At 47.8% G+C, this 17,151-nt stretch overlaps 2 protein-coding genes across 3 annotated transcripts in view; one reads left to right on the plus strand and one right to left on the minus strand.

Annotated features, from left to right (window-relative positions):
* The window catches only part of TMEM43 (transmembrane protein 43), a 372,149-nt gene that overhangs the window by 202,916 nt on the left and 152,082 nt on the right, over positions 1-17,151 (plus strand). The gene's annotated exons all lie outside the window — the stretch shown is intronic.
* On the minus strand, positions 4,148-16,301 carry KLF15 (KLF transcription factor 15). 2 transcript variants are annotated; one of them, XM_052678918.1, is made up of 3 exons: positions 15,839-16,301; positions 11,143-12,250; positions 4,148-6,088 (listed from the first exon to the last, which is right to left on the minus strand). In XM_052678918.1, exons 2-3 carry the CDS (start codon positions 12,183-12,185, stop codon positions 5,920-5,922), a joined length of 1,212 nt encoding a protein of 403 aa, XP_052534878.1. In that variant the 5' UTR covers positions 12,186-12,250; positions 15,839-16,301; the 3' UTR covers positions 4,148-5,919. The 2 variants fall into 2 exon arrangements, with proteins under 2 accessions (XP_052534878.1, XP_052534879.1); XM_052678919.1 differs by lacking the exon at positions 15,839-16,301 and adding an exon at positions 13,284-15,101.

The raw sequence follows: 17,151 nt of genomic DNA on the forward strand, positions 1-17,151 counted from the left end.
TTCCATTCCTCCCTCCACTCCTTTCCAGGAAACTATAGGCCACTTTCCCCTTGATTTTCTCTGTCTGTCAGCTCATGAGCACAAGAAGAGTCACACGACATGCAGTGGTGCAAGCAGGGTGAGAGCTGGCTTCCCCAGCAGTTCCTTGTCTTTCCTGTGTTTCACTCCTATTTTACCTAACAATTTGGCTCACAGAGATGTGAACGCTGCCCTCCGCCCCTGCTGGCCAGAGCCCTGCTGGATGTTGTTCTGCGCTGCAGGATGCTTGGATAGCAAGCTGGGGCTCAGCGAGACGCTGGCTAAGGCATGCACACTCCATAGCGCAGGACAGGGGAGACTGCAGCAGAGTCTCCAAGGGCAAAGGGTTTCATCCAGCCTTAGCTATGCAGGAGACCGAGCACTATCAACGCTTTGAGTCAGCCTGACCCCAAACCACTGAAAAAGTGGTGCTTGGGTAGGGAATGTGGTGAGAGCTGGAAAGGTGCTCCAGCTGTGGCTGGAGGAAGACCTGCAGAGTTGGCAGAGAGATCAAAGCTCAGCCCTGTGAAATGCTGTGCAACTGGGTAGCTACAAACCCAGCAGTATAGGAATATCAGACCAGAAAAGCCACCAAGTACCATCTCTGTAGCTGCATGAAAACACACGCAGTGTAAGCCAGAATATTCTTCACAACATCTATTTAGATTGGATTGGATTTAGATCTAGAGATTTAGAAATCTGGTGACTTAGATTGAATATAAGGGAGAAGTTTTTGTTTTTTTTTAAAGGACAGTGAGGCACTGGCACAGGCTGCCCAGAGAGGTGGTGGTGCCCCGTCCCTGCAGGCAGCCAAGGTCAGGCTGGACGGGCTCTGAGCTCCTGATGGAGCTGTGGCTGCCCCTGCTCATTGCAGGGGGGTTGGAGCAGATGGCCTTTAAGGTCCCTTCCAACTCAAACAATTTTGATTCTATTTCTATTTTTCACACATCGCACAGCAGAGCAAGCTGGAATAAAACTAAGACCTATGGGATAAGGGACTGAGAGCCACAAAAGCACTGATGTCCCAGAAGGAACAAGCAAGGGAAGCCAAGGAACTTCTGGGATTGCAGTCTCTGCCGTAGCTGGAAATTCTTCCTTGAGTAAGCCATGCCAGTCACTGCCCTTGGTTTGCATTGAAATCAGTGGGAGCTGAGCATAGCTCATTCTTTAAAAGCAATGTCTCTGAATGACAAGAAAGCACAGCATGGCAATTGCTGAACTGAATGAATAATGGGTTCCATAGGTGCTGTCAGAAGGAGAGAAGGAAGATCCCAGCTGTCTCCAAACAACTTTCTCTGCACACTGGCAGATCCTTGGTATTTCTCCCAGATGGGGAGTGCAGGTCCAAGCCAAGTGCCCATGGTACAGCATACCCAGGCTTACATAATCCTAGGGGCCCAGGGTAATAATTAACACTGGCTCATTGCCATTGACTTTATGCTTGAGTCACCTGGCTGTTTGGATCAAACGTACAGCAGCCATTTAGACAATGAGAAGGCTCCCAGTAAGAGGATTTAGGTAAAAACAACCCCAAGGGAGGTTATGGAGCAGGGGCTGTTGCAAACATTTAATGTTACCAGAGTAGAGGGACACTTTTTAGGCAGATTTGCCTGGGTCAGTCCCGAGCGCAACACACTGGCAAGCAAGCTCTCCCTCTTGCTATTTCCCTCTCCTTGGCACCTTTTCTGAAAGTGGACATTATCAATGCAGCCTGATTTTATCTCATGCCCCGTCTTTACCTTTCTTTGCTTATCTGATGTCTCACTTATGTGTCCTATCACTTTTAGCCTTCTGTAACCTGCTGTGTGCTACTGATATTTGGTCTGTGCCACTGTCTGGGGCAAAGGAGATTTGGGATGTCTTGGTTCTGTTCCCATTTCCCTCTGCTTTGCTTCATGGTCTCAGACATATCACTTCACTGCCCTCTGTTTAGCCAAAGGCCAAAGAAATCAGGTCACCTTACAGAAAGGTCACTTTACTCTCATTCCTTACACTTCTTACCTTCAGTGTGACCTTCTCAGACGATGGCTGCTCGTAACACCGTTCCTCCACTGCTAGCTCTGAGTCTATAAACAGCCAAAAATTGCCAGTAAAAGCATTCAGAATTACACAGAGCACCCACAAGTGTTAGGAACAGCCTTTCAGTCACTGCATAAAAGCTATAACTCTGCACGTGCCCATTCATGCCTCCAGTTACAGATGCCTCAAGTCAGTGAGACTTAGCCATATGCATAATGGTGCCATGCTGTGCTTTACCACTCGGAGTTGCAAAAGCAAAGACATAACAAACCTTTCTATAGTTGTGGCACCAGTGCACTCTAAATATTTATTTATCTTCAGGTGTGTAGGCAGTAATCAAGCTTAAAGCAATGCCATTTTTTTCATGAGTCAGCAAAACCCACAGCTAGGCCCAGGCAGGCCAGTAACTCCAAGTAAACTTCGTCTTTTTTGAAATTTTAGTATTTTTTTTTGTGACAAACCTCTGAAAACATCATTAACTTTCATGCAGAACTAACTCTCACAGAAAAAACACCCTTCTCTTCTGAGCAAAATGTTGAAACTTTAGCTTAAATTTTCCTACAGGTAAGCCTTTAAAACTAGGGAAAGAAAACCAACAAACCACCACAAACTATACTCAGAAATTGTACTTAGAACAGAAGAGGGAAAAAAAAAAAAGAAGAAAGAAAGAAAAAGGAAGTGTTTCATGGACAGTATTCCAGGCTAAAACATAGCTTAGGTCTTAAGATTTCTACACTGCTGTGCTCCAGCAGTGGGCATTTTGTGCTACTCCACTTATGCTCTAAGCATTGCCTCTTGCAAAGAACGACTTCTGCCCCAAAGGCCTTGCAGGGTGAGTTGCCCAACATTATAGCAATATCAGAACTCCAGAGGAGATGGGGAGGAGACTGGTTAAAAGAAAGCAACTGTTTTAATGCATTCTGTTGGTAGGGTGAGAACAGAAGGGAATTGGTGATCCTCTTGGCACAGGTTTGCTAATTAAAGCAAGTAAGCAGTTAGAACACTTAAAACAGCTCTCCTTAGAAGTCTCGTCTTCAGGCTACATCTCAGGAGGTAAAAACACAATAGAGTGACCAGAGCTTGCTTTGCCACATCCCTCAATTCTCTTGCTGGGCTCCTAGGGGTGCTCCAGGAGAAATAATCAAGATCCGGAGATCCCCGGCAGATCAGCTGGCATCTTGGCGGCTGTACTTCAGGGAGACGCTTTCATCCTCAAATGCCCGTCAGTCTAAGAGTAAGCCTTGCTGGGAGATCTGGACCTGCTGCACTATTGCTCCCATGGATACTCAGATAACTTTACTGATTTCTTCTTCAAGTGAAGACTGAACACGGTACAAAGATGTCCCAGCTTGCAAACCACAAGAATCTCAATGTTGTGCCCGTGTTGTTCTGCACAGGAAGCAATGGTTGTTGCAGGACAGGGCATCTTCTCCTCAGTCTGAGGCATGCTCCATACTGCAGGTCCCAACACCACTCTTCCAGACGTAGGATTCACAGCAAAGCCAACCAAAGCACCCTGGCACCTTTGCTGTGCCGAGCTGCTCTTTCACAATCCAATCCTGTGACTGCTGGTCTTACTGCATGCTCCTTCCATCTAAGGATTATTCATAAATCAAGTCTCACAGTGTCACCGTGATGCATTCAATGTCACCATTTTACAAGAAAGGGAACTGAGGCACATGGCAATAGAGCCCTTTGCCCTGGGTCACACCGTGAGTCACCATCCCAGCCTCAAACAGACTGAAGCCCTCCTCCTTGACGCTAGCCACCAGAGCTTGAATTTCCTCAAAACCTCAAAACCTGCTTGCTCTAATTTATTAACCGCAGTCTGGCTGCAGCTGCAGACCTGCTCCACAGCCAGCAGAAACCATAGACGGCATTTGGGTCCCAGCGCTGCCAGGCGAGGTGTGAGGGCTCCGGCGAGACAGCTCGTGCCTCCCAGGAACTTCGGGATGAGAAAAACTGAAGGCAACTCGAGGTGTGCTCTGCCACCTCTCTGTTACCAGCACCTGAAAGGCTACATCCAGGTGAATCAAAATTTCCAGCACTAACATCTTGATTACGGAGCTGGTGACAAAGGAAATGGATGAATAATCATTTCAAAAAGGGATTTAAAATTTCCATTTTCATTTTATTGTCAAAGTATTTTTTATGAAGAACAAAAGAAAATATACAGAATTGTAACTTATGTACACTGGCTTTATAGGTATTTTTGTTTCCAATTTACACAAATTTTGATATGTTATTAAAAGATATTTTATATAGATATGCATCTATGTACAGTTTTATTTACATACATTCATAGGATGTGATATAAACCAGTCAATAGATGATAGTTCATTTATATTAATTTCTAGAGGACAAAAGGAATGCATTCGCCTTTGCTAGACCTGCTGTTCCTGCAGTGCGGGCTCCCGCTCTGCCTGGCGCTAGGATCGCAGCTTTCTATTTCCCATTTTGCCAACAAAAAGACAAACAGATGCCGTCTGCGAATGGAAAGGAAATGCAACATCCATTAAAAAATTGCTCCTAATTACTGAATTCTATTTTCTTCTATAGCTTCTTACAATTGCCAGAGTTCAAAAGGAAAAATGAAACAAGAAGAAACACAATCACTTGCCTGCTACAATCTGATCATTTGCTTAAATTCCCTTCTTAGCCAACTACCATACAAACTGTTTTCTTTTGGCTGTTCTCACCCATTCACCCACCCCAGCTGTGTGGAGCTCTGACATGGCTGTTGGTAAGGAAAAGTTCAGCGCTGAAGCTCACCCTGGGACAGAAGATCTCCTTGTGTTTGCTCACCTGGTTGGCACCCAGTTTGGGTACTGGGGAAATGGAGCCTCAGCCCCAGCTAGTGAGGCATCAGGCTGAGTGGGCAGTGAGTTCTCAGTGCTCGGCAGGTGCAGAGCACAGTCGTTTGCAAGCAGCCTCCTGCTGCCTTACATATTAGAAAACAGCTCTTCTGCTAAAGGCGGTGGATGCTTCAAGGCGAAGGAAAGCAGTTTCCTTCGATTTGTGGGCATCCTTTCACCCTCAATGGTAGCACAGGACAGGAAAAACATGAGCATGGGATGCAGTGAGTCACACCAAAAGGCCTCTGCACCAAACCATTTCATCCAGCCTGAGCTTTGGGTTTGTTTGGGGTACATCATAGCTTAAATATATATATATATATATATATATGTATGTATGTATGTATATACATAAATATTTATATATAGCCCTAACCAAGGAAAAGGTAAATGCAAGCTGGAGAAATGAGAGCGGTGCAGAGGCACGTTCCAGTACTCGCATGTCTCGCCTCCCCCTCTCCCTGACTCCCACTGTTCCTCCTCCTATGGCCGGCCCCTACAAATCCTTGGCTCGGGCGACCCAAAAACAAAGGAGTTGTTTTCATTTCAAAAGGAATTTGCTGTTTCCAAACTGGACAAATAGAGCAGCTTAATAAAAACTCACAATGAATGGCCTGTACATGAGCAAAGCCCTCAGGAATGCCAGGGCTATAATTAACTAGCAGCAAGCAACTCTTACATTTTCCTGTGCAGCAGAAAACAGCTAAAAATAAAACACTGTAATTTCCAAAAGAAGCAGCAGCAAAGAAGGGAAAGATAGAGAGAAAGGAAAAAAAGCATCCTTAAAAAAAAAAAAAAAAAAAAGGAGAAAAAAAAAAAAAAAAGGAAGAAACATCCCCCTCCCCTGACCCCAAAATATCTTCATTCTCAAATCATCTTTACAGGACACGGGATACTCGGACACGGTGGTATCAAGTAACAGCATTGACTGTTCTGTGAAGACAAATAAATTATCACTAGAAATGTAGTGAGCAAAGTGCTGTCATCGGCTGCTGTGGGACGGCTGCGGGAGGGGAGGTGGGAGCAGTCAGTTCACGGAGCGCACGGAGCGGCTGCTTCGCGGGAACCGATGCACCTTGACGTGTTTGGACAAGTGGTCGCTTCGAGCAAATTTCTTCTCGCAGACGGGACACTGGTAGGGTTTCACCCCTGAGTGAGAGCGCCGATGCCGAGACAGCTCATCTGACCTGGAGAACCTGCAAGAGAGGAGAAGGCTTTTGAGATAAGTGAAGAAATAAGGCCTCAAAACATCCCCTCGGGTCACTGGGAGATTCTTCTTGTGGAAAAGCTGAAATAAGCAAATTGAAAGGGACAGGACACACAACAGAACCACTCTGGTCCCAACCAGTGGCCAGCAGCAGCGATGGAAACACACAATTAACCCACATAAACTCTGAACTTGGTGCAATGCATGGAGGCAATATTTATTTGTAGAACACTTGCACAAAGCCCAATAATAAGGGTAAATAATATGGGTACAGCTCAACTGAGACAGCTCTGCTCCTTATCCCTCTGCGAGTCCCCTTCAAAGACAGTCCCTCAGTCTCTCTCTTGGAAATCCAAGCACAGATCCTTCTCAGGCGGTGGGAAGAACCAGCATCCCTCAGGAGAGCTCTGCTCCAAGCTCCATCACCAGCATCACAGCAGATGCATGCTGAGATGGGCCCCAGATAATAGCCAGACACAGTTACACAGAAGCTATGCAGTTTATCAGATCCAGCCAAAAATTGGCCTTTGTACATGCTCCTGCTGGCTAAATAAAGAAGACTTAGTATGTCAGTACCAGAGATGGTCAGTGTTATTGCAGTTGAAATCCAGGTGGGCCCCAATGACCGTTAGCATCGATACTTCAGGAGCAAACTGAAGTCAAGATGGAGACTCTAATTCCCAAATTTACCTCCCAGAGTCATTTTAATTTTAGATGTTTCCCAATTTTCATCTGAACATGAACATCCCCAATCAGCCATTGTGAATCCCACATTAGGCATTAATGAACTCAACTCAGCCAATCCTTTGGTCTCAGCAGCTGGCTCTTCGTCCAGTCTGGACATGACTGGGAACCATAGGGTTAATTAACAATGTCACACTAAAACAGCCTTGTCCAAATGGGTACAAAAAATTTGCTGCTTGACAAAGGGCAATTAAGATTTTTGTTGCCAGAACAGTAACAAAGAGCAGTACAGAAAGCGAGCTTGCAAGAAATGGTATCAGCTGTCTATTTACAATAAATAAATGAAGTCATGGGCACTAGTGGAATAAATGGGGGAAAGAACATGTAGAAAAAATGTGCCCTTCTGAAGCAAAATATCACATCATCAAGCGGGTGGGTACACTGTTTTTATGAAAGGGGAAAAACATGACTGCTGGGCTCCTATGAATAAGTCCTTCATGCAAAGAAAATAAGTTTCCACATAAAGGTTTTAATTAGCAGAGATCTCCTGCCATGAGCTGCAGAATGAGGTGCGGGCACTGGGAAAGGTTCCTTCCACTCCCACAGCACTTCAGACTAGCGCTGCTGCTCAGAGAGAGCCCTGTGAATGAAGATATTCCCCTGAGTGAGGCATAGAAAGGATCATCCATCCAGGGGTTTTTCTGTGGGAAAATCCTTCACCTATTCTCTTGCTTTCTTTGCCTTGCCCTTGCTTTGATGTCCTCAAAGAGTCACAGGCGCCAAGAAGAGCAGCAGGCAGATGCTCTAGTGGAGCCACCAATTCATTTCTTGCTGTCTCTGTGGGACTCGGCTAGGCAAGGAAGGGACCAGTTGCCCATGGTGGCAAGCACATCCAGGAAAAGAGGGAGCAGAGGGAGGAAATCTCCTTTGCATAGAGCTGTCTTCTTATATACCAACTTATCACCCTGAGGAGGAGTGAAACCAGATGTGACTGTGCCGCCTTGTCCCATGTCCTTGGCTGTTAAGGTCACCATCTGCAACACACACAGCTAATCCTGACAAGAGCTTCACAAGCACATTTCAGTGGGAAATGCACAGATAGTGAGGGAGAAATAGGTGCACAGAGGGAACAAGCGGCTCTGCTCCAACCCAGGGAGCTCAGATGAGTTCATCCGATAAAAATACTCGCTGCTTCATAACGATGTCCTTAGCTGAAAAGGCAGGAATGTTGCAATACTGTTCTCCAGCAGTCATGGAAAGATCAACTTACGGAGCCCACAGAAATAAACGTCAAGCTGTCAGTGTGTTTACGAAAAAACAACGCAAAGGTTAGCACAAGGAAGCCGGGAGATCTGGTGGCCTGGCTCCACAGTGACGCGATATTTGCAGCACATTCTGGCACTGAAACCATCCCCAAAGATGCTGCACACAATCCCTGATGGAAAGCCAAATTCAAATGAAAACAAGGCACCCCCAAGGAAGACCTCAACTAGCCCAGCTTACTGCTTTTTGCAGGATTCCTCCTTCGAAAGAAAGGTAGAGGGAACTGGGCAATCCCACAGAAACTGGAAGTCTCTTTCATCCCTCTCTCTGGTGGTTACCTGTAACTGCTTGGAGACCTGTAACCCTTGGAGACCAATATTGGAGCTCTGCTATGCATGGGACTTCCAGCCATGCAAGGACCCATGGCGCACAGGACATCAAGGTCAGTAGATTCAGTGGGGACTCCATGGTCCCAGCCATGGCCACCAGCCCCAGGGCTGCCACTGGTTGTGCCTCTGCCCTCTGGTGCAGAGTAGGCCCTGGATGCATCCTGAGCTGCTCCCAGCCCCTAAATCCTCACAAACAGGATGTCTCATGCGGAGTGGGTTGTGGAAAATGCTTCCAGATGAAGGATGTGCAGGACATTTGAACAGTATCGCCTAATCCCACAGCTTTTCATGCTGCCCAGGGGAAGGACAGCGAGAGCTCTCCAGCTCCTGACATGGCAGAGCTGCTGGGCCATCCCAGCATGCTGATGGAGCCACCTCAGGAGCAGAGAACCAGAGGCTGCCAAAGGCATAGGACACGTATCAGCACATGAGTACAGAGGAGTATGGAAAACGGTGGGCCACCTCACCACCTCCTCCATTCAGCCAAGCACACCCAGTGCCAAGATTCAGCCTCCTCGTTGGCTTTCCCACTGTCTCAGGGGCTGAGGAAGGGTCTGCAGTGCACACAGCCCTACCCTGGTGTACGCAGCTTCCTCACAGCAGCATCGCCCAGCAAGCAGGGTGAGATTCAGTCCCCCCCATGTAGCAACACTTTGTTGCATTTTTGAAATGACCATCTTCAGTGAGCTCACATCTCAAGTGTCTTCAGTGAAGAATAAATACACAAGCACAAGAATGTGGGGAAAGGGGGAGGAAGCAGAGCCCAGCAGTGCTTTAGTGTTTAAATTCATTCAAGATGATCTAAAACCGGGGGAGGACAGAGGATTTGGATGCTTTGACGTAAGTCATGTGGGACACTGACTGCACTTCTGGAAAAGGCAACAATTCTGTACTGATGAAAGAGGCTGAGCAATTCAGCACTCAGCAGGGTCTGATGTGGGAGCAGGGTGCACGGAGCCCTTCTGGGCTGCTCACCTGGAAGTATGCAAGTACAGCCACTAGCCTCAGGGTCCCTAACAACACATCCCATGCCTTAACCCCTGCAGCACCCGGCTGCAATGCTCAGCCTCCACCCGTCCTTGCCCTACATGCTTCCCCGCAGCTCTGCAGCCTGGAAAATGCCTTCTCTATAGAAAAGCAGAGCTAGAGCAGGTCACCCAGAGGCAACACTTCACACTCCTGATCCTGAGCCACAGAAGTCACAGGAAGCACTGCTGTAAATCTCGGCATGGACCAGATCCAAACCTCACGTGCTACACGCATTTGCCACAGAAACGGGATTTTTGTACAGGGAAAGCCAACACAAGACCCAGGGGCAGGATGAGTATCGCTGTCTGCAGTATGCACACTCACAACAAAATAAATGTGTGACAGGCCAGGGGCAAAGTGCCTGTGCCTGGTGGGACCAGTGGGCTGAACAACACGATGTTGCTTTCAGCACATCCTGAGCAGCCGCTGAGCCCTCCGCTGTGCCACACCACTCACATGCACGGAAAGAAAATCCCCACCCATCTGCAGAGCCACACAAATTGAAATATGTATATAATAAACAAAGAAATGAATTTAATCGAATCATCTAGGAGGCAAACTTCAAATTTGGGCCAGTTTGGGAACAGAGGATTCTGCCACATTCTGACCTTTTCCCTCCATCCAATTCTGCCATTTCTAACTGCTGCCTTGTCTCACAAAATTGCATTTTTACTCACTGTTTCTCCTGTTACTTTTTACCTTGTCTGTTGCCCACGATCACCACCTATTTCTTCACTAGCCATTGCTCACTGGAGCTCTGAAGGATATTCTTTGAAAGAAATCTGGTTTAAGTTAATACAAGGGAGTTAAGGCTATGTTTTGCTCCCATCATCAGTTGTGGTGCTTTTTATTAACACTTGCCAGCAGGCAGAATTAGCACAGCTAATTGGAAGGAGAGACAGAGGCCTCCATCAAAGTCTCTGGCAAGAAATTCAACTTTTCTTCTTTAATTTTTTCAACTAGTATTAAAAAAAAAAAAAAAAATTAGAGATTGCCTCTACAAAACACTTTGCTCAATCAAACCTGCAATCTTCCATTCAATTCCATCTTAGCCTTCTGGGGATGCTGTTACATCTGACAGTTTTTTGCAACTTTGAGCAGCACCCACGCGTTTTTCTCAATCAGTGCAGAGAATAAAACCCAGAGAGCCTGGAGTGCCACTGCCAGCACTTGCAGAAGGCGTGGGATGGAGCATGTTTTCTACAAAACTGCACAGAATGCTGCTTTTCTTAACCATACTCACTTAGTACAGCTCTTCACCAACCATGTTTAGCCCTGTGCAGCCCTGATTCACACCGTGATTCTGCCCTAAAGCACCCTGCTCATTTGGTACCAGCTGAGCATCTGCAGCTGCCGTGTTGCAACCAGGCTATCATGAGTGCAAGGTACTGCCTGCAGTTACAAGCTTAATCTGACCATCTTAGTACAAAATACAGTTATAATAGGCTTTTTCTTTTCTTTTTTTAAAAAAGACGCTCATCCAACTGGTGGCAGCAGGTGATGTTCTGCCATTTAATATATCAAGTCCATTGGATTACCCAACAGGAAGAAAAGATCTTAATTCTCAAGCAAACCGAGCCAGCTTTGGGAACAGAAATTGTTCATAAATGAGAGTGCAAACCTATTTGTTCAGCAAGTTAGAGAGGGGGATGAGACACTGCTGTGCCCTGATACTAACCTCCATCCGCAACCTGGCCACGTGCAAGCAAAAGGCTTTTCTCCCGTATGCCTCCTCAGGTGGGCTTTCAAATGGCTGCTTTTCGTGTACATCTTGGTACAACCAGGGAAAGAACATTTGTGCATTTTAATGAGTTCTGCTGCAGGGTTCTTTTGAAATTTCTGACCCATGATGATTCCCGTCTGACCCTGGATCATGCCTCCTGGCCCAATTGGCTTGGCAGCGATGGGGACGGGAGCAATGCGGACAAATTTAGAGGGCAAGTTCAAATTGGATGACTGAACTATCTGGGGCACAAGGGCAAACGTCTGTCCTTGGATGTTGACTAGGAGCTGTGCAATTTTAATGTTCTCCTGTGCTGGTCCTTGGGAGCTAGGGCTCGTGGTGGACTCCTGTTTGATCTGTACAGGCTGAATTTGGAGCATAACCGGTATGCCATTCTCCAGGGACACTCCTCCATTTGAAGCTTGGCCACCTTCCGTCGAGCTGTTCAACTGTTCATTTTTACTCTCTTTTAAAGTAGCACTGGGTAACATATGGTCTTTTTGCTGTAGCGAAGCAACAGAAACTTGGCTGCAAGCTCTCAAGTCCTTGGTCTCACTTTTAGGTCTTTCTTTGAGCTCCAGCTCCATGTTTTCTTCCAGAAATTCCTCAATTTCCTCAAGCGTGGGCTGAAATGGTCCAGAGTCTTCCATATCCACAGCAAATTCAGGCAACCTAAAATACTCCTCTTTCACTATGGGCTGAAGTCTCCTTTTGTCCCACCATGACACAGCGGTGTTCCCCAAAGATGCCTGGGACAGCAAGTAGTCTAAGATGCTGTCCTGACTCTCCGCACTGGATGTGCTTCCATAGCTGGAGCTGAGAACTTGGGATTCCGGGCTGGAACAAGAACAAAAGCTGGACGAGTCGCTGTCATCTTCTGACAGAGGAGAGGGCAGCATTTGGTAGGACCTCACCCCTGCTGTCATGTCCCTAAAGTATCCCAGAGAAGACCTTGTAGATGAAAAGGATTCATCAGTAGGCACCAGGTGATCCACCATTCCTGGGCGAGCTCTTACAGGTATCCCAGCAGCATATACCACGCAGCGAAGGTTCAGGTGAGAGCCTGGGTGCAAGGAAACAAACCACCAGCAGTCAGAAGTCAGTTTAATTATTCACCTCCATGAACTAAACCTCACAAAGCCCTCCAGCTTGCAGGAAAGTCCAAAGCACTCAGCCTCACCATGCACATGCTGCTGCACGCTTTGCTACGTCTGTGCCACCCCTAAAGGACTGCCAGGGCTGAACCGTTCTGCAGGATTGCACCACGTATTTACAAAAGAATTCTTTCAGAAATCATTTCACAACTGCATGTGCTTCAGATTTACAGCTCCCTTCCAGAATATTACTGCCAAAAGGAAATAAATTATGGGCTCTCACCTAGCAGTGAAGCCAAGAGCCAAAGAAGGGAAGGGGAGAAGAAAAGAAAAAAAAAAAATTATTGAAATTTTTACCACCCTAAAAAAAACAGAAAAACAAACAAACAAAAAAAGAATTTTATTGCTGGGGTCCATAAAATGCAAATCCTTCCCTCATCTTGCAGCTTTCCATCAACCTTATTTTTAACTTCCTCCGTTCCACAAATACAGGCTAATCAGCGTAATGCAGGGATCAATCTGTCAGGAGCCAAAAATATTTACTGTGCTTCAGCATTCACTAGGCGGATTTTCCCCTCCAGATGTAATGAATCAGTGTGCCAACGTCATCATCACCTGCACTGCCCTTAACAAGGTTGGCACAGCGCTGAGCTAATTACCGTGGTCAGCTGCCGGCTGCCTGCACCCCATCCTTCACATCCCATCCCTTTGGGTACGGAGATCCTGGCAACCCAACCCTTGTGCTGGGTGCTGAACTGGGAGGGCTGGAGTGGTCCCAGTTCCCCCTGCAGAAGTGGGATCCTATGGGACTGCACTGAGCCCCAACCCCATGGCACCCACACAGGCAGCACCACAGCGTGCCGACAGATGGGCACGTCCCACAGTCTCCCAGTCAAGCTAAACAAAAGGTTATTGGGAAGCAGGGAAGGCAGAAGGGGTATCTGTGGGTCTGTTGTCTTTTTTTCTTTCCTGCTTCCCAGGGAAAAGAAAGAAGTTTCTTACGAGCTGGAGCCTGTGCCCCTCGCAGTGACCGCGTCCCCCCGCACGGAGCGCACAGTGGCCCTCAGTCATCGGCTGAAGGTGACTGATTGAAAGCAGAGCCCTACGTGTGCATAATAAAACAACTCTTTCTGGGGAAGGCATGCGGCGGGCAGAGATAGAAGTCATTTGATCAGCCTATGAGGGGTGCGTGTGTGAATTAGGAGGCATGTGACCAGCGTGAAGGAAATGCCACTCAGGCTTGTTACACGCTGTCATTTTCCACAGGCTCTGCCGCTGCATTTTGGACGCTTTGCCATGAATAGTCAATAGCTCTGTGCAGGGACAAGAGCCTTCCTGCTGCTACTGAAGCCCCAGCTCCAAGATTTGCCCATCCTTGCCTCCTCTGGGGAAAAATGAAAAGCCGTATGTGTGCTCGGCAGCAAACGTGGCACACAGCACCCTCAGAGACCTCCATCCCACTGACAGCATCTATTCATATTTTGCAGGAAATAGGGGGGAAAAAAAGCCTCATTTCTTAAAGACACAGCTTCCTCCTCCATCCACACATGCAGGCTGAAAGAGCTTAGAAGCGAGCCCGCATGTTCCCCTGTTTGTGCAGCTCCGAACGCTCACATGTGCTGAGCGCGAGGAAGTTCACACAGAGGTTAGCGGCTCAGCCTATAACCATATCCTATAGTAAAAGTGAAGAGCCAGAAGAGCTGAAATTTGACACATGGCTCAAAGAACCAACAACAAACTGAACACTGCTGGAGGAACTCTCCGCCCGGACTGCAGCAGAGCGGTGCTGAGAGCACACCGTGTTTTTTCTAAGAAACGCTGGCGCGCTCTGAGCAGCTGGCAAGGTTTCCTTTTGCAAAAGGAAAAAGCTCAGGTTTTCTTTAAATGCCTGCAAGAGGCAGGAAGCCACGTATCAGCACAGCCCTAAACACGGGGAATAGAACTAAACCCTGGTGAGAATGAGGGCTGAAAAGAAGGAATGCCAACGGGAGCAATGAGCAGCAGAGCTGGCAGGGGACAGTCTGTGTGCGCAGTGCCACCTGCATCTCATGAGGACGGGGACTGTCAGGATGAACACATCATGCACAGCACACACCGGGGCTGCGTTCCACTCTCCCAAAGCTCATGCAGCAGCCAAGCGGATTTTGGGGAATGCCTGGAATGCAGGATCGAGCCCAAGCTATATTTTATCCTAAAGGCCAAGCCAACAACCGAAGGCTTTCATCCCTGCTTCGTCCGAAGGCTCAGCCAAAATCAGGAGCTTCAAAAACAAAAACAAAACGCCAGGGCTACGCGAGCGATGAGAACGAATGATGGTGTTTACATAAAGCACCTCCATCCCTGACAGCAATGTGAGCACAGGCAGCTCAGCACGGGGCAGCAGCTGCTCAACTATGCAGCACCACAGCCGCCTTCGGAGAGGTCCAAAGTGATAGGATGGCCCCCGTGCCAAAAACATGTTGTTCTGCTGAGATGTGTTCATCTAACCACCGGCTTAAAGAGCAAAATAATAATAAAGGGAGTGAGAGGGTACATTCTGTCTCACAATGACACCAAATGTTAAGCCCTGGGAATTTGCTGAGAGCTGGGGACTGTTTCCCAGTTTGTCACTTCTGGACTGTCAGCCCAGCACTGCCGATAACACAGCGCTACGTGGGCTCAGATACACTGACACTCATCTGCTATGTGTGTTGCTGCAGCTCTTTCAAGTTTAGGACTGATCCTTGCAGGATTTACCCTTGCTCCATAGGTTGTAAATCAGTGCAGGCTGCCTCCTGCCACAAAGTGAGCAGTGAATTTCTAAGATAATAAAATGGAAGTCAAAGGAAAAAAAAATAATAATAAAAATTATATATATATATATGGAAGTGAATAAAATAATAATCAAAATGAGACGCCAAGAGCCAGAGAGCCCATCTGCTGCCAGCCCTGCTGCAAGGTGGCTGCACAGCTCATCGGACACTAGGGCACAACAGCACTATTTAGGGGCCTCCCTGCCTTTTTCCAACCGCACTGCTTTTGGGAAACCTCAAAACCCTCCCCAAGTCCCTATTTTCTTTCGACCACCCCTTTCACATCCAAACTTTGGCTTCCACACAAGGCAGCTGGCAGTGCCCCCCCCCCCACACACACACACCAAGTCCCCAAAACAACACATGCTAACATGGGGGGCCAGGGGGGCACAACTCACACTCCAACACCAGCACAGCCACATCTCCACCACTGCAAAGCATGTGGTTCATTGTTTTTTTAGTGGGTTATTGGTTATGCTTGTGTCTGGGTTTTTCTTTCTTTTTTTTTTTTTGGGGGGGGGGGGGGGAGGGGGAGGGTGAAGAGGGGGGGAAGAGGAGAGGGGTTGTTCAGTTGTTTGTTTGTTTTCTCTACTTTTAATATATTATTTTTCCTCTCTCGCCCTCCTCAAGCTGTTTTTTTCCCACCGCTGGAAAATGTGACCTTCCCAGACAGGCAGCCCTTCGCAGCTCCCCCCCCCCCCCCCCCGCCCCACGGCGGTACCGGGGGTTCCTCTGCCGGACCGCGCACCCCTCGCACGCCCTTACCTGAACTTCTCCGCCAGCCGGCCTTCGGGGATTGCGGGGGGGCTGGGGGGGTGGGAGGGGGAGATGGGGGGGGAGAGAGGAGAGACGGGAGAAAACGCCGAGAATTCAAAAAACAGCGTTGAAAACGCCAAACGCGATACCACAACGATTTACGAACAAATAAATAAATAAATAAATAGATTTTAAACCCGGAGAATCGAAAAACGGCCAAAAAATAAAATAAAATAAAATAAAATAAAAAAATCTTAAAAAAAAAAAAAAAAAAAAATCAACCACCTAACCGCCAAACGGCTGGGAAAAAAATAAAAATAAAAACCAAAAAACAAAAAAAACCCGCACAACTAAACCGAGGAACGAAGAAGACAGAAGACCCCCCCCTCCGGTCCCAACAGCGCGGCGGGACGCGGAGCGGAGCGGGCGCAGCTCCCCCGGGAGGCGGCGCGCGGTGCGGCGCGGCCCCGCGGCGTAGTACTATAAACCCTCCGGCACGGCGCCGGCGGCCGCGGGGGGGCCGGGGAGAGGCTCGACCGCGTCCGCAGCCCCCATTGGCCCCGCAGCTCCGGGGGCCGGCCCATGTTCAGCCTCAATGGGAGCCGCGCATCGCACGGCCCGGCCCCCGGGGCAGGCGGTTCGCGGCCACGTGCGGATCCCCGCGGGTGTGCGAGTCCCGGGCTGTGCAAGGCTCGGGGGTGTGCAGGACCCCGGTTCTTCTCCTGCCCGTGGGAAATCGCTGCTGGCTTCTCCCCTGGCATTATTACAGTTGGTTTAATGTACGCATATAAAGAACTAGTTTTATAAGTGCACAGTATTGTTTGTGTATCTGTATACACATATATATGCACAAACATATATATACAACACGTATGTATATATACACACACATATGTGCAAACATATCGTCATACATATGTGTATACAATATGTATGTGTATATATACATATATATACACACAATACTGTGTATGTGCATTGTCTACACACATGTATATATATACACTAGTTATATATATATATGTGCATGGATATAAAAACATAGAACAGCATAAAGATCATCCAATTCACACAGCATCACACGGAATCATAGAATCACCAAGGATAGAAAAGATCTCCAAGATCATCCGGTCCAACCATCCGTCACCAGTGTCACCCACCACACCACATCCCTCAGTACAACATCAAAATGTTTCTTCACACCTCCACCACCTCCCTGTGCAGCCTGTACCAGCACCTGACCCTGCTGCTGAGACATTTTGACTGGTAACGGGTCTGAGCCTTCACATCCCACTGCCCTGCTGTGATGCCTGTGCTGTTCT

This window comes from Tympanuchus pallidicinctus, unplaced genomic scaffold (genome assembly GCF_026119805.1).
Source record: "Tympanuchus pallidicinctus isolate F22 unplaced genomic scaffold, pur_lepc_1.0 scaffold17, whole genome shotgun sequence".
In the NCBI taxonomy this organism is placed as follows: Eukaryota; Metazoa; Chordata; class Aves; order Galliformes; family Phasianidae; genus Tympanuchus; species Tympanuchus pallidicinctus.

Bases quoted from the DNA above. Each gene is read 5' to 3' on its own strand.
- KLF15 (XM_052678918.1), bottom strand. From the start codon at position 12,185: ATGGTGGATCACCTGGTGCCTACTGATGAATCCTTTTCATCTACAAGG. The intron at 6,089-11,142 runs GTTAGTATCAGG...CCTCTCTTGCAG, and splicing joins TGGCCAGGTTGCGGATGGAG to GTTCTCCAGGTCAGATGAGC.